The 22382-nt window shown below is 37.9% G+C and overlaps 1 protein-coding gene across 6 annotated transcripts in view; it reads right to left on the minus strand.

The window, feature by feature from the left end:
* Positions 1–22382, minus strand: part of LOC124790718 (spermatogenesis-associated protein 6) — a 166494-nt gene that overhangs the window by 125146 nt on the left and 18966 nt on the right. For all 6 annotated transcript variants that reach the window (XM_047257810.1, XM_047257808.1, XM_047257806.1 and 3 more), the window contains exon 2: positions 10500–10637. In XM_047257810.1, the coding sequence (XP_047113766.1) occupies positions 10500–10637 (138 nt within the window). The remainder of the gene's footprint in view (positions 1–10499; positions 10638–22382) is intronic.

Below are 22382 nucleotides of genomic sequence, written 5' to 3' on the forward strand. Positions count from 1 at the left end.
CAATGCAAAACAGACTGGTCAGTAATTAATACTGTTAAAGGTGAAGTCAGACACTTTGACAAAACAGTCCCAATACCAGCAGATACATTCAACAAATGTTTTGTAAGCTGTGCTGAAGATATCAAAAAGTTGATCAGTAAACCCAATGTAACATGTATAGATTATCTTAAGAGTGCAAACCTAAACCATAATAGGGCCACTTTAAAGAGGTACATCAACATGAAGTTTTAAAATAGTCAAAGAAATGAAAAATTCATACAATAAAGATATTTTTAATATGTGAAACAATCTATTGAAAGAAATCATACATTACATTGCAGCACCATTAACACATTCTATAAACCTGTGTCTCATTGAAGGGGTTTTCCTGATTCTCTCAAACTATCCAAGGTGACTCCAGTCTTTAAGAAGGGTATCAAATCTGATCCTGCAAACTACAGACCAATCACACTAATTCCAGTACTAGGAAAAGTCTTTGAAGGCATAATATATCAGCAGATGTATGAGTACCTAGAACTAAATGATATGTTAAGTGCATCACAGTTTGGTTACAGAAAAGGAAGGTCAGCTATACATGCCATAGATCTCTTAGTCAGAGACATTTTAGCAGCATTCGAGGACCATGCTCACACACAGGTAACCTTATGTGATCTGAGCAAAGCCTTTGACTGTGTTGGCCACTCACTTTTGCTCTCTAAACTTGAGTACTATGGAATATGTGATAAAAGTTTAAAACTCATCAAATCATACCTCAATAAAAGGAAACAGGTGGCGAGTTCAGGAAGCCAGCTGTCAAACACACTCGACGTTCAACATGTGCGGCAGGGATCTAAATTGGGACCACTTCTCTTCCTTGTACACATAAATGACTTATCAGGAAATATATATGTAAAGACGTATATGTATGCAGACGACACAACTTTTCTATCTGTAAACCATTTATTTGATAACCTTGTAAGTGGTATGAAACTGGCAAAAGAAAATGCAACATCATGATTTAATGCAAATGGTCTATTATTAAATGAGGAAAAGACCCAGAACATGTGTTTCAGTCTACCAAAGACTACAAAAATAGAAAAACAAAAGGAAAAGTTTTTAGGTATAATACTTGACAACAGTCTAACATGGAACTCTCATGTTGATCACATAGTATTATATTTTTAAAGGAAGTACATCACTTCGATACATTGGAATGGAATAGTAGATCATGATGGCTTCGTGGTTGCCTAACTCTGTGATACAATGAAAAATTTTAAAATACTATCAAAATATGTCACCAGGTTATTTGCTGTTTCATTTAACTGCATACAATGGTAACTGCACATTAAAATTTTGCATTTCCTAGCACTTGACCTTCAGAGGTCAAATGTATTGTACAGCAAGCAAGGTTATGTGCTTGTGAAATGCAAAATTGTGTTATGCAATTGACTGAAAACTTAATATTGTGTTCATCTAATACTTTCATAAGAGCCAATGAGCACATAAAAAGACAAGGAGACATAAAAGCAATTGATAACGTCTCATGTGGTTAGGTGAATCATGTTTGACAAAAAAAAAAAAAAAAATAAATAAATAAATAAAAATTCAGTTGCAGACATAAGATGATATTTTTCTTATCATCTGGTAACCACAAAAGAAGTAGCAAATGAGGAATAATGGCTCCAAATATTAACAATGTACCATCAGGATGGAACAAGCAGAATCACTAATTCACTATGACCCAAGTGTTAATATTTGCAGAGAAGATTCACATTCCTGCTGTCAGAAAATGAGTTATGTTATGTTATGTGGTTTATTCATCTCATTACATACAATTTTCAAATCATTTGATTTGATTACAGGAGACATGTCAAGGTTTACAAAAGAAACTTTTTTCACTTTTTTAAGAGAACTACAAAAGTTTACATTATATTTTACATTTCTAAGTTACAGCTACACATGTACATAAAATAATAAATGTATTACAATCCCTGTGTTCAGATTGTGAAGCTGTCCTCAATGAATTCATCGACAGAATAATAACACTTTTGCACCAGGAGAGTAAAGAGCAATCTTTTCAGTGAACCAATCTCCATTTTAAATATATTACTGCCTTTTATTTTATTGAAAATTTTTAACCCCATATACTCTGGCGTTTGGGCATAAAGTTTTAAACGATGTGTTGGAAGTTTGAAGTTATCTCTGTGGCGAGTGCTGTAGTTGTGGTCAAAACGGAAATTGTCTAGTGTATGTTGATTTCTATATAGGAACACCACCATCTCATATATGTAAAGTGAGGGGATAGATAGTACTTTTAAATTTTTTAACAGTGGTCGACAGGATTCCCGTTTTTTTGCAATACACATGTTTCTAATTACTTTCTTTTGTAATACTAGGAGCCTAGTGACATTAGCTGAATTTCCCCAGAAGATTATGCCATAACGAATAACTGACTCAAAGTAGCAGTGATAAACTATCTTTCTGGTATCTATGTTTGTGGCACCTGACAAAATACACATTGCAAATGCTAAGTTGTTCAGTTGATTTGCTAAGTAATCTATGTGTACCTTCCAATTTAAATTTTTGTCAAGATTTAGGCCTAAGAACTTCACGTGGTTTGCTTCTGTGATATCCTGATCATTGCAAGTTATCTTTATTTCACTCCTTTCTACTGATTTAGCTTCAAATTGCATCATTTTGGTTTTAGTTACATTTAGTTTTAGTCCATTTTGATAGAACCAAGATTCAAGTTTTTCTAAAGTGTTTTTGGCTTTTTCTGGAATATTTTCAGATACCTCATTTTCAATTAGAACTGATGTATCATCAGCAAATAAGACTGAATGAACATCAATAGCAAGTGGTAGGTCATTTACGTAAAAAAGAAACAGATAGGGACCCAATATCGAACCTTGTGGGACTCCTTGGGGAACTGTTTTCCAGTCTGATGAATAATTGGTTCCATTTGAAGTTAAAATTACTCTTTGTTTCCTACCTGACAGGTAAGAGCTAAACCACTTTAAAGCAGTGTCTCTGATTCCATACATCTGTAATTTGTGGAGGAGTAATGCATGGTTCACTGAATCAAAAGCTTTAGTCAGATCACAGAAAATACCTGTGACCTTTCTACCTTTATCTAACATGGAGCATATTTTTTGGATAAACTTATTTATAGCATTCGCAGTGCTTTTACCCTGTTGGAATCCGAACTGGTTTTTAAAAATTATATCATTTACAGTAAGAAAGTTATTAATTTGTTTTGCTGCAATCTTTTCAAACACTTTAGAGAAGACCGGCAAGAGAGGGATAGGGCGGTAATTCCCCATATCTTCTGTCGATCCTTTCTTGAATAGAGGTTTGATCTCACCATATTTCAATACCTCTGGAAAGCATCCCTGTTCATAAGATTGATTTATAATAGTTGACAGTGGTTGGGAAATAATATCATACACATACTTGATTACAGATGTTGTTATTTCATCCCACCCATGTGAGACAATATTTCCTTTTCCACACCCCTTTGGGTTATTTTTTCAAATTGTTTAAAAGATGTGTTCTGGCTGTTTTCCAAATTTGTGATGCCCTGATAGAATGTCATATCCACATCCGATCTTACTACGTTTAGGAAGAATTCATTGAAACAACTTGACATCTGAACAGGGTTTACTATAATTTCATTTTCATGTCTAATTTTCAAAATCTCATGAATTTTTACTTTGGCTCCTAGTTCAGACTGAACAACTGACCACACTGCTTTTGTCTTATTTCTGTGTTCTCGTATGAATTTATTATTTGCCATTTTTTTAGCTGCCGCTACAACTTTCCTAAATACAGCTTTATACTGTTTGACATAAATGACAAAATCTGGATTTCTGTTTGATTTTAACTCATTGTGGAGCTCTCTCTTTCTGGCACTAGAGATCTTTATACCTGTCGTAATCCATTTGAGTTTACCATTAACCTTCTTTTGCTTATATCTACGAGGAAATGATTCATTAAATATCTCTAAGAAACAATTTAAGAATTTGTCATAGTTAATCGAGCTTGAACTATTGTAGTCTACAGGCCAGCTTATTATACTTAATTTACTGCGGAATAAATCCATTTTACTTTTACTGAGATCCCTTTTTATACACACTTCTGGAGACTTTAGGTTATTTGCTTTTGGGAGCTCAATAAACAGAGCTGAGTGATCTGAAATACCCAAGTCTAAGCAGTATTTTTGCTTATTTCCACTGTCAAATATGTAGTTAGTAATAATATTATCAATGCAGGTCACTGATCTGCTGTTTTCCCTAGTGCCTTCAGAAAAATTTAGCTTGAAACCAGATTTCTGAATTAAGTCACGAAATTTTGTGGAATCACTGCTTTCAACTAAGACATTTAAGTTGAAGTCTGCTGCTATAACAACTTTTTTCTTACTTTCTTTCTGGAGTTTTTCCAGGAGGCATTCGAATTTGGTTAAAAACACTTCTGTTACCGCACATCCAGGAATTCTGTAGATTGCTATAACCAATGTATTCAGATCACTCAGCTCTACAGAGCAACTTTCAAACACGCTCTCTTCATTTAAATAATTAAAACTATCTCTTACTGTATAACTTATGGAAGAATTGACAAGAATGCAGGAGCCTCCACGAGATTTGCTTATTCCACAAAAGCTAGCAGCTACCTTATAATTATTAATCCTATTTAGTACTTTTATACTATCTTCTGTTAACCAGTGTTCATTTAGGCAGATTATTTTAATATTTACGGATTCTGAAAGCAGAATTTTTAGTTCGTCGATTTTTGAGAATTTACGATTTGGTAGTTCTGCCCCTAAGCCATTTATATTCAAGTGCATCAATAGATCATTTTTTCTTTTAGTTATTTTGCGTGCATCCTTTGTTTGGTACCTAAACTTTTTATTTTCAGTTTGAATGTTTTCTTTGTCACCCCTATCACAATGAATTAGTTTCCCTTGCTTCTTAGGACTTTACACACGTCTATGAACATTTTACTAAGGTTCACAAAGCCTAATCTATTCAAGTGCAGGCCGTCTTTTCCCAGACACTTGCAGTTTAAGAATTTGTTTGGGTCAATGAATACTGCACCGAGTCTGTTGCACTGTTCCCTAATGCCGGTATTTATCCTGTTGATGTAAGTATCACTTACCGATCCATATTTTGATAATTTTTGAGATCATGCTGAACAACAAAGACTGTACTTTCTCCACATATATTATAAAATATATATGTATGTATGTAATATGTATCTACAGTATATATGTGTGTGTTCCACATCTCTTCCTAAACCACTGGACCGATTTCAAGAAAACTTGGTACAAATATCATGTACTGTCTGGAAAGAATTGCTTTCAGAGTAAGAACCATCTAACTATCAAAGGGGTGAGGACAGTGGTGAGAAAGCAGTGTAGAACATGGTGTATGAATACCCATACTTTATTGATCCAGTATTTGAGAATGAGAGCACTTAGTGACTTGCAACAAACCTTTACAAAACTTTTTCTTGCTGAGAACCCCACAAAATGATGAAAGGAAAAAGTTTATCACTTAACAAATTTTCGTTGTTCATGCAGTAAAACTGCCGCATGAAGTGTGATGCTTTAACTTATTACTTCTTACTACTAACTCCATTCACAGCACATTTCACAGACAGTATCTACATATGTTGCTCAATGTACCTACAAAAATATATCACTGTATGATTCACACTTCATGAGATATGACGTCAAATACTGAGATGCACGAAAAGCTACTGCATCTTACTTGATGATATAATTTATTACTTCTTTACTACTAACTCTGTTCACAACACATTTTGCAGCCAGTAGCCACATATACCACTACATGACATGTAGTTCACAACAGTATCATAAACATTGAGCTACTTGAAAATGGAACTGCAGGGTGAAATTCACTAGGGATACAAGTGAAATATGTTAGATATACATGAAATATATTGGACTGTGTATACAGGCAAAGTGGTGGGTGTAAAGCTCATCCTAAATCCCTGAAATGATTTCATCCACATTTAGTACATATATTAGTTACAATCTGGAATGATACACAGTGCAGAACTAGCAACTTCCTATTGGAGTGAGGGTGATAACAAGCAGAGAGGAAGGTGGGGAGGGGGAGGAGAAGAGGAACAGCAAGAGGTGGAAGGAGCAGATGGATGCATATAGGGGGGAGGAGGAGATCGACAGAGAGACAGAGAGCGGGAGAGGGGAGAGGAGGAGATGGACTGGCAGTACTGGATACATAGTTGGTATTTTAATAAAAAAAAAAATTTTTTTACTTCTTGGTAACTACTTGCAGTCTATAAGACCATCCTCATATAACATTTACAATGAGTCATGTAAGAAAAACTAATCCACTTCAAAACTAGTAGATAGTACACAACACTGTATTACGTTTTCATGCGCAATACAGGAAGGTGATGATAATGTATATAGATGGTAGTAGTATCATGTACACATGATATAAAAGGGTAGTAACTTGTACTCAGGTGATTCATTCAAATGACGTCCAATGCGATTATGGACCAACAAAAGGAATTAACAGACGTCAAACATGGAATGGTAGTTGGAGATGCATGCATGGGACATTCCATTTTGGAAATCATTAGGGAATTCAATAATCTAAGATCCACTGTGTCAAGAGCATGCCGAGAATACCAAATTTCTTTCAGGCATTACCTCTCACCACGGACAACACAATGGCCTTCACTTAACAACCAAGAACAGCGGCATTTGCATAGAGTTGTCAATGCTAATAGACAAGCAACTGCAGAAATCAAAGTATCTCTTAGAACAGTGAAGTGAAATTTGGCATTAATGAGCTATGGCAGCAGACTGACGCAAGCGCCTTTGCTAACAGCATGACATTGCCTGCAGCACTTCTCCTGGGCTCATGATCATATCAGTTGGACCCTAGACAACTGAAGAAGCCTGGTCAGATGAGTCCTGATTTCAGTTGGTAAGAGCTGATGGTAGGATTCGAGTGTGGTGCACACACCATGAAGCCATGGACCCAAGTGGTCAACAGGGCAGTGTGCAAGCTGATGGTGGCTCCATAATGGTGTGGGCTGTGTTTACATGGAGTGGACTGTGTCCTATGGTCCAACTGAATTGATCTTTGACACGAAATGCTTACAATCGGCTACTTGGAGACAATTTGCAGCCATTCATGGACTTCACGATCCCAAACAACAATGGAATTTTTATGGATGGCAATGCACCTTGTCACTGGGCCACAATTGGTTTGAAAAATATTCTGGACAATTTGAGCAAATGATTTGGCCACCCAGATAGCCTGACATGAATCGCATTGAACGTTTATGGGACATAACTGAGAGGTCAGTTTGTGCAATTATGAATGGCTATAGAGGCAGCACAGCTCAATATTTCTGCGAGGGACTTCCAACGACTTTTGACTCCATGCCACATTGACTTGCTGCACTATGCCAGACAAAAGGAGGTCTAACACAACATTAAGAGGTCCCCCGTGACTTCAGTCACCTCAGCATAGGAACTTTTTTCTGTTTATATACACGCTATTTGTGGAATTTGATCATTTTTATTATGAACCACATGAGTAATTGTGGGCAGATCTTCCCTTTTATAGCTCCTAGCCTTTGGTAGCTAGTCAACAGATTGTGAGAGGTACCAGCAGCTCTGTGCACTGACTCCTCAACACCACCTGAGTAATGTGTCACTTTAGATTATAACTTTAAGGTGGATAAGTTATGTAATACCTGACCCATTACAAATGTTGTACAGGGCAAATACGCGATGTTTTACAAGCTTTTATGGATGATGGAGAAGGGTAACTGTATCAGTTTGAGGTAAGGGATCCTGGTCCAGAACTGAGTTGAAATTTATCAGGGAAAATCACTCTGATACCCCTGACAGTAGACCTCTTATACTGTGAGCTCTTTGATTTCCTTCCTTATTCTGGGAGGAGGCAGTAAGTACAAAAACGAGAAAATTTTTATTAATAAACAAAGACTCTAAAATGCATATCTTAGGAACTAAAAAATTACACTAAAAATTAGACTGGCAGGAAGTGCAAAATGGCTGAGCAGGAGCTGTAAGAAGACAAATGTAAGTATTTGGAAGCATATATCACATGGTGAAAGGTAAGATATCACCTACAGGAAAATTAAACATGCCTTTAGAGAAAAAAGAAGTACCTGCATCAACATTAAGAGCTCAGATGGAAAACCACTCCTAAGCAAAGAAGAGAAAGCTGGAAGAAGTATGCAGAGAATCTATACATGGGAGATGTACTTGTGGGGAATATTATAGTGCTGGAAGAGGATGTAACTGAAGATGAGATAGGAGATATGATCCTCAAAGAATAATATGATGCAGCACTGAAAGACCTAAGTCAAAACACAAGGCCCCATGAGTAGATGGTATTCTGTCAGAACTACTGATAGCCTTGAGAGAGCCAGCCATGATAAGACTCATCCATCCAGTGAGCAACGTGTATGAGACAGGTGAAATACCATCAGACTTCAAAAAGAACATTATAATTCTGTTTTCAAAGAAGACAGGTGAAATACCATCAGACTTCAAAAAGAACGTTATAATTCTGTTTCCAAAGGAAACAGGTGCAGACAGGTGTGAATATTAGAAAACTATCATTTTTAAAATGAATGCTTGCAAAATTCTAACACAAATTCTTTAAAGAAGGTTGTAAAAACTCATAGAAAATGACCTCAGGGAAGATTAGTTTGGATTCTGGAGAAATGTAGGAACATGCGAGGCAATACTGACCCTACGACTTCTCTTAGAAGCTCGGTTAAGGCAAGACAAATCTACGATTATAGCATTTGTAGACTTAGAGAGAGCTTTTGACAGTGATGACTGGAATACTCCCTTTTAAATTCTGAAGGTAACAGGGGCAAAATACAGGAAATGAAAGGCTATTTACAACTCTTACAGAAACCAGATGGCAGTTATAAAAGTAAAAGGACACGAAAGGGGAGCAGTGGTTGAGAAATGAGTGAAACAAGTTTGTGGCCTACCCACAATGTTATTCAATCTGTACATTGAGCAAGCAGTAAAGGAAACCAAGAACAAATTTGGAATGGGAGTTAAAGTCCACAGTGAAGAAATAAAAAATCTGATGTTTGCCAGGGACGACCTGATTCTGTCAGAGACAGCAAAGGACTTAGAAGAGAAAGTGAATGCAATGGACAATGTCTTAAAAGGAGGATATAAGATGAACATCAACAAAAGCAAAACAAAGGTAATGGAATGTAGTAGAATTAAATCCAGCAATGTTGATAGAATTAGGAAACAAGACACTAAAAGTAGTAGGTGAGCTTTGCTGGTTTGGCACTAAACTAATTGCTTATGGCAGAAGTAGAGAGGATATAAAATGTAGGCTGGCAATAGTAATGAAAGTGTTTCTCAAGGAAAATTTTGTTAACATAGAATATAGATTTTATATGTTAGGAAGCCTTTTCTGAAGGTATACGTCTGGAGTGTAGTCCTGTATGGAAGTGAAAGGTGGGTCATAAACAGCTCAGACACGAAAATCATAGAAGCTCTCAATCTCTGGTGCTACAGAAGAATGCTGAAGATTAGGTGGGTACATCATGTAACTAGTGAGGGGGTACTGAATAGTATTGAGGAGAAAAGAAATTTGTGTCACAACCTGACTACTAGAAGGGATCAGTTGATAGGACACAGTCTGAGACATCAAGGGATCACCAGTTTAGTACTGGAGGGAAGTGTGTGGGGGTGAAGGGGTAAAAATCATAGAGGGAGACCAAGAGATGAATACAGCAAGCATATTCAGAAGGATGTAGGTCGCAGTAGTTATTCGGAGATGAAGAGGCTTGCACAGGATAGAGTAGCATGGAGAGTTGCATCACACAAGTCTTCAGACTCAAGATAACAACAACAAACAGAGATACAAGCATTTGTTCAGTAAAAGAGAAGAAAAACTGCCCACAGCTGTTAAGGTACAAACATTAGAGCTCATGTTTACTGTTTTTTCCCCTTTGTTATTTTGGTCTATACAGTTTCCTCCCAAAACATGTAAAGCAAAGACTTGCAGCAGAATAGGTACACTGCCAGATGGATAAGAATGATTTTTACTTACAACTTTCGACTTAGTTGGACCAAGATCCCTTACCTCAAACTGATAAATTTACCTTCTCCATCATCCTCAAAAGTTTGTATCATCATCACATAATCAAACTGTATATTGCACAGCCTTCAGTCTGAGGATGGTCTTACAGACAGAAACTGGTTATATAAGATTAACTATTTAAAAAATATTGTGATATGGACTGCTTTTTAATAAAAAATAACCATATTTTCTTCACACAAAAAGATAATGCTATTCCACATCCATATGTGTAAGTGTTATACAGGTTAGAACTATAAACATTGTAACAAACTATCAAACTACAATTAATCACTAGTGTAAAAATATTATGAGACAGTATGAAGGTGCAGTTTCAAGTCAGAAGTGTCTTTGCACTGTTGTAATACTTGCCTTTTGAAATGTAAATTTTTCATGAAACAGCATGGGAAAAACAGGTTCAACATGCATTGTTTCAGCAAAATCACCAAATAACTTCAATTTAACAGAAACCTCTCCATCAGGGCACAGCCACACACCTGGGCAAGTAGCCTAAAATAAAAAGGAAACACTTGGAGAAAAAATGGCTCCTCTTTTTCAAATTTTAAGTACAAAATCTTATCAAAATACCAGTAAGAATTTCTGGATCATTCCTCCATGTAAGGGTGCAATTAGATAAAACATGTCCATGCTGCTTGTAACTCATATTTAGAGCCTGGATTTTAAGTCTTAAAAACCGAAATATGCAAGCATTTATGACCTAAAACTTACATAAATACGACTTTCAAAAATGAAATATGATTTTGTTCACATTTATTTAAAAAGATCCTTGTTGATTTTTTATGTGCCATGTAATACAAAATTCACTTGGGTAACACTTTGTGAGTGTAGTAATTACTTTTCGCAGTGTCTGAAACTAACTAGCACTTATTTTTAAAATGTCTGTATGTGACCGATAAAAGAAATGCAGTACAGTGGAAACAATAACACCTATCCAAACAAAAAAAACCATGTTTTTACTGCTTCACACTGCTTGTTTAAAGTATTCTAGATAAGTTAACACATGCTGTCAATCTTCACTCTTTGCAGGGTTGCACTGGACCACAAACTGCATTTTCAAATTTTCCATTTTCAAATATCTATGATAATCGCTGAGGATAGTTTTGTACCAGGAAAAGCTCCGATCCACATCACAGGAGTATATCTGAAGACTGAGAGGTCACTGTATGATAACTTTAGTTCACTGTCTTTGAATGTTGTGGCATTCCCAGAGAGACTGTCACTAATTTTGCACATTATAGAACATTCAGGATTCTGCTAAAGAACACTTTGCAATCTGTTGTTCACTTTGTCAGCTACATGTCCATGAGCTCGAACCAACTCAAACTGCACGTGTTCCACAATATCTAGGGTTCACACAGTTGAGTAACTGGATCTTCTAGTAGTGTGATGGTTTTTGATACCATTGAAAAGTTGGTGTTGTTGTACACAGAGTCTTTGAACAAGTTACCTGTAAAGACCTCTTTCACAGTTTTGATAGCACTTGATTCATCACTATCAAGCTCACAAAAGATGGTCTTTATTTTGGTGTAGTTGGTGCAGTAAATTTCTGCAGCAGTAAGCTAAGAACCCCATCATGTAAGAACAACCTGAGGCAGGTGCGGCAGTGAAAGTGCTTGTTTCTTGAATTTCTACACCTGTAGTGGTGCATTCTCATAAATTTTCTTGCCACACAAAATTAATTTGTCCACATCAGGGTAATTTGAATGCACCTCTTCTGCAACCCTGTGAAACACATGTAAAAGACAAATGACAGAGACCAAACTGGAGTAAAGAATCTGAAGATCCTTGGATGCTTTAGCCATATATGAAGTATCATCTGTTACTAGCAGGATAAGTTTGTCTCTGTTCACAACATCTGGCCACAGTAGCTTCATAGAGTTGTCAAACAAAATGACATTTGATGAGTTTTTTACTCTCTCAAGAGATTCACATGTTACACAGAACATTTCTCCAGGTCTATCAACTTTTGGAAGACCCAAAGCAGCATCTGCAGTATAACACCCAACCACATTAGTGGTTTCTTTAGTGGACACCAAGATCTTTTGGTATCATTTTCAGCACTTCTCTTCACATTAAAGAACTTTTCTGCTCTAACTTGAACTTCCCATAATTTACAAAATATTTCCTCAGCAGTGCTGGAATACTTCTCTTAAAAATCACGAGCAAAACATTGCAACTTCATGCTGTTGGAGCACTTTACTTCTAGCATGTTGAACCAGATTGAGTTTGTATTCAGACTATATAGTGTGACCATGTGTGTGATTTTTATTATATCAGAAGTCTTCTTTGTTGGTTTCAAGGGCGTTTTGTCAATCCTGCACAACAATGTCAGCAAACCAATTAGTGCATTACACTGCTTCTCCACTACAGTCCCGATAAATAAGGCTCTGTAGTAATTGTTGTGTTTATTTGTGAAAATATCATCTGAAACATTGTCATTTGGGCTACATTTTCACATTTTTATTCCTGTGTCTTTAAAGATATGACAAATATATGTCTGGATGGTATAGTGGTTAGTGCACCTGCCTAGCGAGCTGAAGACCTGGGTTTTAATACCAACCCTGGTACAAATTTTCATTCCTCGCCTCAGTCTGCATATACAAACAGATGCACTTTTGACAAAAGTGGAGAAAATATGACCTATTATGTGGAAAAAGCTGACTGAAATATGACCCATTACTAAAAAGGTGTAAATATGACTTCATATGCACAATAAAAATACATTTTTCTACCCTAAAATACCTGGATTCATCTGTAAATTGTAAAATTCCCTTTGAAGTTCAGGAAATAAATATGACTCATCATTAAAATCTTGGCCCTTCTTAAATGCCTAAAAGTCAGCCACAACCACACAGCCCATGGAACAGAAAAAAGCAGCAGTCTCTGCTTATTACACTGGGTTTAATTTTGTTCCACATGCTTCTGTGAAGAAGTAAATTATATCTGTGAACATTACTGTGTTGACTAGTGTATACTAACTTACTCTAAATTCTTGCATAAATTTTAGTGCATTTGCATGTGTGGGCCGACTTTGGACTATAGTAAAAACCAGAAGTAGCACATAAGCAGAAATTAGATTGTACCCAGTGACTCCATGGGTTAGTGCTGTATTACTTGTGGTATCTACGAAAATTAATTAAAGATGTATAGGGATGCCCCCAATGTGTACAGATGCAGAACTGGTTGGTTGATTCAAGGGAGGAGACCAAAAAGTGAGGTCATTCTTCATATTGTCCCCATCGGATTAGGTAAGGATGGGCAAGGAAATTGGCCGTGCCCTTTCACAGGAACCATTCCAGCATTTATCTGAAGCGATTAAGGGAAATCACAGTAAACCTAATCAGGATGGCTGGACGCGGGTTTGAACCATTATCCTCCTGAATGCATATCCAGTGTGCTAACCACTGTGCCACCTTACTCGGTAAGATGCAGGCGGAATTGGCCAGAAACTATGCTGACCATGGTCAATGGGCTATAGACTGATGCTCTGGGCTGTGGTGACACTGAGGCTCTGAAACAAATGCTTTGACACCTTGAGCCTATAATGTCAACTGGGATGCCTGACATTACAGAGCATGTTCTGACTGGTCAACACTTAATTTACAGTGAATAGTGAGCAATGGTGGAATCTCTGGGTGGAAGATGGAAGTGAGTATTGGCTGCTTAGCTGTCCTACTATGCCTTACAAACAGGTTTGAGGTATTGCCCACTGTGAAAGTAAATCTGAAAGAGCATGGATCACCTTGTCTGTTGCGTCTGGGATGAATCTTCCTGAGAGGTCTCAACATGTGCAGAAGATGGGATTGTTTGCCACTGGGAGCTCCAATGTTTGGCAGGTGATGGAGCACCTTACACAAACACCAATCCAAATATTGACAAAGCTCTGCCAGCAGTAACTGAGTGCAATGGGTGCACCTGGCTGCAAATCATGGCTCCTGTTGGCACAAATGATGTCTGCTGTGGATTCAGAAGCCATTCTTAGTTTCTAGAGGCAGCTGACTGCTTTGATTAAGACAGATAGCCTTGTTCATTATGTGGAAGCAAAGCTGGTGCATCATTCCCAGAACTAATCATAGTCTTATAATATGGTGCTGAGTATAAGGCTTAAACTATAAGTTTTGATGATTCTGTGATGATCTTGGCTGCAGATTTCTAATCCTCTACTTTGTGTGTAGAATTGTAGGAATACTCTTGACCACTTAATGCTGTGTGTAACGAATTTGCATCATACCAAAATGATACTAATAAATGAAACCTTATCTAATTTGAGGGAAGTGACTGTAGGTGCAGATTTCTCTAAAAACTACCAACACCTCTAGAGCAACTTGCTGTTCGCACCTTTGTTCAGGACAACTACACATAATAAGTTATCATCATTGTTTTGGTCCGCAGCTCGTGGTCTAGTGGCTAGCTTTGCTGCCTCTGGATCATGGGTTCCCAGGTTCGATTCCTAGCCAGGTTGAGGATTTTCTCTGTCTGGGGACAGGGTGTTTGTGTTATCCTAATCATTTTATCACCAAAATCATCATTCATGACAATGGCTAGATTGGATTGTGTAAAAATTGGACTACGTAAAAATTGGGAGTTTGTACGGGCACTGATGACCGCTCAGAAGAATTGCAGATAGATATAAATGTAAGTACAATTCTGAAAATTACTTGTAGTATCTGCGATGCAACGAAAAACCGCATTTGATGTAATAAATAGTTGCATGGGGAAGCGAACATGAAAATACTGTTTGCATAAAATATGCATCATTAGGCATTTGTGTACCTTTGTAAAGACACGCAAGAGTTCAAGTAAAGTGAAATGAAAGCAAATCTTTCCACTGATTTGTAGCACTGGAATATTTCAGTGAGCAAGTTTCCAATCATTCAAATGAACATTAGACCTCAACACTGTTTTGACTGATTACATTTCATTTATATTGCAATGTAGAAATTCTCATAAACTGCTACTATTCTATAGCTTTTATTCTATTATCAATGGATTCCTGAGGTTTTGTGTCCCAAGAAAAGCAAATGGACATTTCAACATTTCAAAGTTCATGTGCTGCCTGCAGAAAGGGACTATGTGAGTCAAAATTCCCATAATACACCAAATGATCAACTAGAATTCAAATCCAAAATAGTAGAGACACTCTACAAGTAGGAAATTGGCAGGACAAAAGAAAGAGGTGTAGGCCTTTAGCCAATATAGAGACAGAAGTACTATGCAAGAAGCAAAGAGGTCCAACAAAATAGGCTCCAGATTAAGTCTACTTGAGCTGGTGCAGTAGATTACAGACACAAGGAAGATGTAAAAGACCAAATTGTAAAGGACAGACAGTATTTGTGTAGTACATGTAACTTTTATCTGTGTCTAAACAAGAGAAAAAACTGTGTTTGAGAATATCATGAATAAAGCTATATTATATTATAGATAATTATTTAAAATGTTTGCCACCATGTATCTTACATTTTTGTTGTTGTCTTCAGTCCAGAGACTGGTTTGATGCAACTCTCCATGTAACTACTGCAACATACATCCTTCTGAATCTGCTTAGTGTATTCATCTCTTGGTCTCCCTCTATGATTTTTACCCTCCACACTTCCCTCCAGTACTAAATTGGTGATCCCTTGATGCCTCAGAACATGTCCTATCAACCAATCCCTTCTTCTAGTCAAGTTGTGCCACAAATTCCTCTTCTCCCCAATTCTGTTCAGTATCTGCTCATTAGTTACATCATCTACCCGTCTAATAATCAGCATTCTTCTGTAGCACCACATTTCGAAAACTTATATTCTCTTTTTGTCTAAACTGTTTACTGTCCATGTTTCACTGCCACTCCATAAAAATACCTTCAGAAAGGACTTACTGACACTTAAATCTATACTCAATATTAATAAAATTTCACTTCAATAAAAACGTTTTCCTTGCCATAGCCAGTCTACGTTTTATATCCTCTTTAATTTGACCATCATCAGTTACAATGGTTGCCCAGAAAGTAGTGCACCGCATTTTTTTCTTCAACGATTCTTTATTGAAGATAATGAGAATTACACATACAAAAGAATGGCGTTTTATCTACACACCCTATTTTGCCAAATAATATCCATCCCATTCTGTAGCCTTCCTCCAATGAGAAACAAGGGTGTGCATGCCCTGTTGGTACCAGTACTTTAGCTGGTCATGGAGCCAGTGCTTCACTGTGTGAATCACCTTCTCGTCATCTTCAAAATGTCTTCCATCGACGGCATACTTTAATGGCCTGAACAAGTGGAAGTCCGAGGGGGTTAGATCAGGACTGTAGGGTGGATGGGGTAACACTGTCCAACCCTGTTTTGTGATGTGTTCAGCAGTCCTCAGACTTGCGTGGGGCCAAGCGTTATCATGTTGCAGCAAAACATCTCCTGGGTTGCTGTGGCACTTAAGTCACCAGAAGTGCAGCTTAAGTTTTGTTAATGTGTTGACATATGCTTCTGAATCAATGGTAGCACCACTTGACATCACATCAATGGGAATCACACCTTAACAGTCACAGAACATGGTGATCATGACCTTACCAATGAATTTTTTCTTCTGTGGCGATTGGGAATGGCGTCATTCCATCGACTGTCATTTTGTTTTGGGCTCAAAATGGTGAACCCAGGTTTCATCACCACAATCCGGGACAACAAGGCCTCCCCCTCAGCTTCAGAACAATGCAACAAGTCAAGACAAATGTTTTTTCTGTGCGATTTGTGATCCACCATTAGACACTGTGCGGGACCCATCTTGCACACTCTTTTGAACAGCCAAGAGTGCGGATAGTTGCATCCACACTTCCTTTGATGGTTGACAGATGCAGCCCCAGCTGCCAAGTCATAATGTGTCTGTCATCATGAATGACAAAATAAGCTCACTGCAACATGTCAGGTGGGACAGCCTGGATGGTCTCCCCGACCGCTGCAAATTGTGGAGCTCTGCCGAACTGCCTTCCAATGGCCTCACCCTCCATGCCCAGCAACTGACTGTACTTCTGTTGACAGCAGAAGCTCCATAGACTTTGCACAAGTGTTTGTGAATATTCCCCAGACTTTCTTTCTCTGCAGTGTGAAATTCAATTATGGCACATTGCTTGTAACGTACATCACCTTCAGACGCCATTTTGAAACTGTCCTCCAGCTACACTATCTGTTGGAAGTGGCAGAAACTTGGTGTGCTCACTCATAAGACTTCAAATAATAATATGTAACATTTCACATTCATAGCATTGTTTTTGGCTGAGTAAAAAAATATGATGCATTACTTTCAGGGCAACCCTTGTATTTTGTTTCCCAAATAGCAAACTCACCTACTACTTTAAGTGTCTCATTTCCTTCAGCCTCTATCAATTTAATTCAATTACATTTCATTATCCTCATTTTGCTTTTGTTGATTTTTATCTTGTATCCTAATTTCAAGACACTGTGCATTCCATTCAACTGCTCTTCCAGGCACTTGGCTGTCTCAGACAGAATTACAATGTTGTCGGCAAACCTCAAAGCTTTTTGTCTCTTCTCCATGGATTTTAATTCCTACTCCGAATTTCTCTTTTGTTTCCTATACTGCTTGCACAATATACAGATTGAATAACATCAGGGATAGGCTACAACCCTACCTCACTCACTTCTCAATCATTGCATCCCTTTCGTGCCCCTCGACTCTCATCACTGTCATCTGATTTCTGTACAAATTGTAAATAGCCTCTTGCTCCCTGTATTTTACCCCTGCCACATTCAGAATCTGAAAGAGAGTATTCCAGTCAACATTGTCAAAAGGTTTCTCTAAGTCTACAAACGCTAGAAATGTGGGTTTGTGTTTCCTTAATCTATTTTCTAAGATAAGTCGTAGGGTCAGTATTGCCTCATGCTTCTAAGCTAAGCTTTAGGGTCAGTAATGCCTTGTGTGTTCCAAAATTTCTACAGAATCCAAACTGATCTTCCCTGAGGTCGGCATCTACCAGTTTTTCCATTCGTCTGTAAGGAATTAGTGTTAGTATTTTGCAATTGTGACTTATTAAACTGATAGGTAATTTTCACACCTGTCAACATTTGCTTTCTTTGGCATTGTAATTATTATATTCTTCTTGACGTCTGAGGGTATTTTGCCTGTATCAAACATCTTGCTCACCAGATGGAAGAGTTTTGTCATGGCTGGCTCTCCCAAAGCTGTCAGTAGTTCTAACAGAATGTTGTCTACTTCTGAGGGCTTGTTTTGACTTAGGTCTTTCAGTGTTCTGCCAAATCCTTCACACAATACCATATCTCCCATTCCTCATCATCTACATCCTCTTCCATTTCCGTATCATTGCCCTCAAGTGCAGACCCGCTATATACTCCTTCCACCTTTCTGCTTTCCCTTCTTTGCTTAGGACTGGTTTTCCATCTGAGCTCTTGATATTCATACAGGTGGTTCTCATTTCACCAAAGGCCTCTTTTATTTTCCTGTAGGCAGTATCTATCTTACTCCTCATGATATATGCCTCCATGTCCTCTAGCCATCCCTGCTTAGCCATTTTGCACTTACTTTCAATCTCATTTCTGAGACATTTGTATTCCTTTTGGTCTATTTCATTTCCAACATTTTTAAATTTTCTCCTTTCATCAGTTAAATTCAATATCTCTTCTGTTACCCAAGGATTTCTACTAGCTCTTGTCTTTTTACTACTTGATCCTCTTCTGCCTTCAGTATTTCATCTCTCAAAGCTACCCATTCTTCTCCTACTGCATTTCTTTCCCCTGTTCTTATCAGTCATTCCCAAATGCTCTCTCTGAAACTCTACAACCTCTGGTTCTTTCAGTTTATTCAGATCGCATCTCCTTATATTCTTACCTTTTAGCAGTTTCTTCAGTTTTAATCTACAGTTCATAACCAATAACATCTGCCCCTGGAAATGACTTACAATTTAAAAACTGGTTCCTAAATCTCTGTCTTACCATTATATAATCTGTCTGAAACCTTCCAGTGTCTCCAGGCCTCTTCCACATATACAAACTTCTTTTGTGATTCTTAAGCCAACTGTTACCTCTGATTAAGTTACGCTCTGCGCAAAATTCTACTAGGCAACTTCCTCTTTCATTCCTCCCCCCCCCCTTCCATATTCACTTACTACTTTTCCTTCTCTTCCTTTTCCTACTAACGAATTCCAGTCCACCATGACTATTAAATTTTTGTCTCCCTTAACTATCCGAATAACTTATTTAACTGCATCATACATTTCTTCAATCTCTTCATCATATGCAGAGATAATTCGTGTATAAACTTGTACTACAGTGGTAAGTGTGGGCTTCATGTTTATCTTGGCTAAAATAATGTGTTCACTATGCTGTTTGTAGTAGATTATCTGTGTTCCTGTGTCATTATTAAACCTATTCCTGCAGTACTCATATTTGATTTTTTATTTATAAGCCTGCGTTCATCCGACCGGAAGTCTTGTTCCTCGTGCCACAGAACTTCACAAATTCCCACTACATCTAACTTTAACCCATCCCCTCCCCTAAATTTTCTAACCTACCTGCACGATTAAGGGATCTGACATTCCATGCTCCTATCCATAGAATGCCAGTTTCGTTTCTCCTGATAATGATATCCTCCTGAGTAGTTCCCACCCGGAGATCTGACTGGGGGACTATTTTACCTCACAAATATTTTACTCAAGAGGTTTCCATCATCATCTAACCATACAGTAATGCTGCATGCCCTCAGGAAAAATTACAGCTGTAGTTTTTCATTGCTTTCAGTCATTCGCAGTATCAGCACAACAAGGCTATCATGTTTTATGTTACAAGAGCAGATCAGTCAAACATTCTGCTGCCCCTCTTCAGGAACCACCCATTTGTCCAGTCTCTCAACAGATACCCCTCCATTGTCACTGCACCTACGGTATGGCTATCCGTATCACTGAGGCATGCAAGCCTCCCTACCAATGGCAAGGTCCAAGGTTCATGGCGGGGGGGGGGGGGGGGGGGGGGGGAGGGGGGGGGGGAAGGGGGGGGGGTTCATCAGAATGTTAAAAAAAACTCTTTTACTACCTAGAGTGTTGTAAGTGTTCAATTTTGCAAATGCCTGTTACTGCAAATATTTATAATCCCCAATCCCCAATTATACTTGACTGGTAGGACATATGTTAGATTTGACCTGATGTACTATACAACACTTCGTTACTGGTAACAAAATATATTTTTTTCTTTCACGTAGAAATTTATTCAGGCATTAATGAGTTAATATGTAAGGTGTGCATACCCGCAGGAAGTGGTAATAGGGTAGCAGAGTATACGTAGCATGAATGTGTGGCTTTTTAGGATAGAACGAGTCCCCCCACAGGTCCAATAAGGTATGTTACAATTTCAGACAGGGAAGGATACTAACCCCATTAATTAAGAAGAGTAGCATTCATCATGGTAGATTGGAGAAAGTAAATGTTGATATAGTACTTGTTAACTATGGGAACGGCTATTGATAGGTCCAAAAACTAGTCTCACTTACAAATGGTGACAATTTCTACCTAATATCAGGGACAAAATTATTGGTGAGATCAGACATTAACAGCAATAAAATTCTAAATTCTGACTGGAATGTATGTTGCACAGATAGGCAGAAGACCAGTGTGGAGATGTTGTTATACCTGTGAAAAAATGTGATAATATCTAATATTATTATTTAGCATTCAGAATGCTAAATAATTTTGGTGAATGTAAGTGTTAAAGGTGGATCAAACAGTGTCATAGGATACTTTTATATGCCAGCTGCCTCAGGAGCAGTAGTGGTGGAACATCTGAGAGGAAACTTTGAGAATATTTTGCATAAATTTCCTGGTCCTGTTTTAGTATTATGTGGAGATTTCAACTTATCACGTACAGACTGGGTGACTCAAATGATTAAGGTGGATTGTAAGGACAGGGAACTATGTATCTCTTTCTTGTTCAAAAGTGACCTTCAGCAGCTGGTCAGAGAACCAGTATGCGGAACATCACCTGGCCGCCAAGAGGCCAGAACTTTACCACAAAGTTAGCAGAGAACAGGGGTTCGGTGACCACAAGGCCCTTACAGTGTCACTGGATACAGTTGTAAACAGCAGTATAAAGATAGGTAGGAAGACATTTCTGCTTAGAAAGACCAACAAGAAACAGATTTCAGCTGACCAGTGCAATCAATATGAAAATTTCATCTTCAGCACTGACAGTGTTGAGTACCAATGGGCAATGTTCCAAGAGTATTTTATAATGCACATTAGACAAGTATGTGCTAATCAGAGTTGTGAGGAAAGGGAAAGGCTCATTGTGGTTCAACAGTTGGGTTAGAAAGCTGCTACAAAAGTAAAGAGAGATTCACTGCAAATTTAAACACAGCCAAAGCCTGATAGATCAACAAACACTGAATGATGCCAAAATTAGCGTAAGTAGACCCATGCTTGAAGCATTCGGTCAATTTGAAAGTAAAATTATACTTATTTACCTGATAGAAAATCGTAAGAAATTTTGGTCTTATGTTAAACATAGACACTGGGACCATAACAGCATCAAAACAGAACATTACACAGTGAAGGCTGAAGTACTGAATATTTTTTTCCAGAAGTGTTTCACTGATGAAGACTGCACTGTAGTTCCTCCTTTAAACCACTGCACAAAACCTCAAAACGAAAGATAATGGCCAGCTGATGTGGCGAGCGGTTCTAGGCACTTCAGTCTCGAACCACACTGCTGCTACGGTCGCAGGTTCGAATCCTGCCTCGGGCATGGATGTGTGTGATGTCCTTAGGTTAGTTAAGTTTAAGTAGTTCTAAGTCTAGGGGACTGATGACCTCAGATGTTAAGTCCCATTGTGCTTAGAGCCATTTGAACCATTTTTGAAAGATAATGAAATAAGCGACCACAGGACAGAAAAGCAACTGAAATCACTCCACAAAGGAAAGGCCACTGGACCTGATGGAATTCCAATATGATTCTATACTGAGTAGATGAAAAAACTCGCCCCTCTTCTATCAGCCATGTACCATATGTTGCTGGAGGAGCAAAGCATTGCTAATAACTGGATAAAGCACAGGTCATTCCCACTTTAAAGAAGGATTGTCAAACAAGATGCACAAAAGTATAGGCCAAATCTTTGCTGTTGGTCTGTTGTAGAATTTGGAACATGTTTTATGCTCGTGTATTATGACATTTCTGGAGGCAGAAAACCTCCTCTGCAGGAGAGGTGAGTTCTGAAAACAGCGATCATGTGAAATCCAGCCCA

The sequence above is a fragment of the Schistocerca piceifrons genome, chromosome 1 (assembly GCF_021461385.2).
Source record: "Schistocerca piceifrons isolate TAMUIC-IGC-003096 chromosome 1, iqSchPice1.1, whole genome shotgun sequence".
Classification (NCBI taxonomy): Eukaryota; Metazoa; Arthropoda; class Insecta; order Orthoptera; family Acrididae; genus Schistocerca; species Schistocerca piceifrons.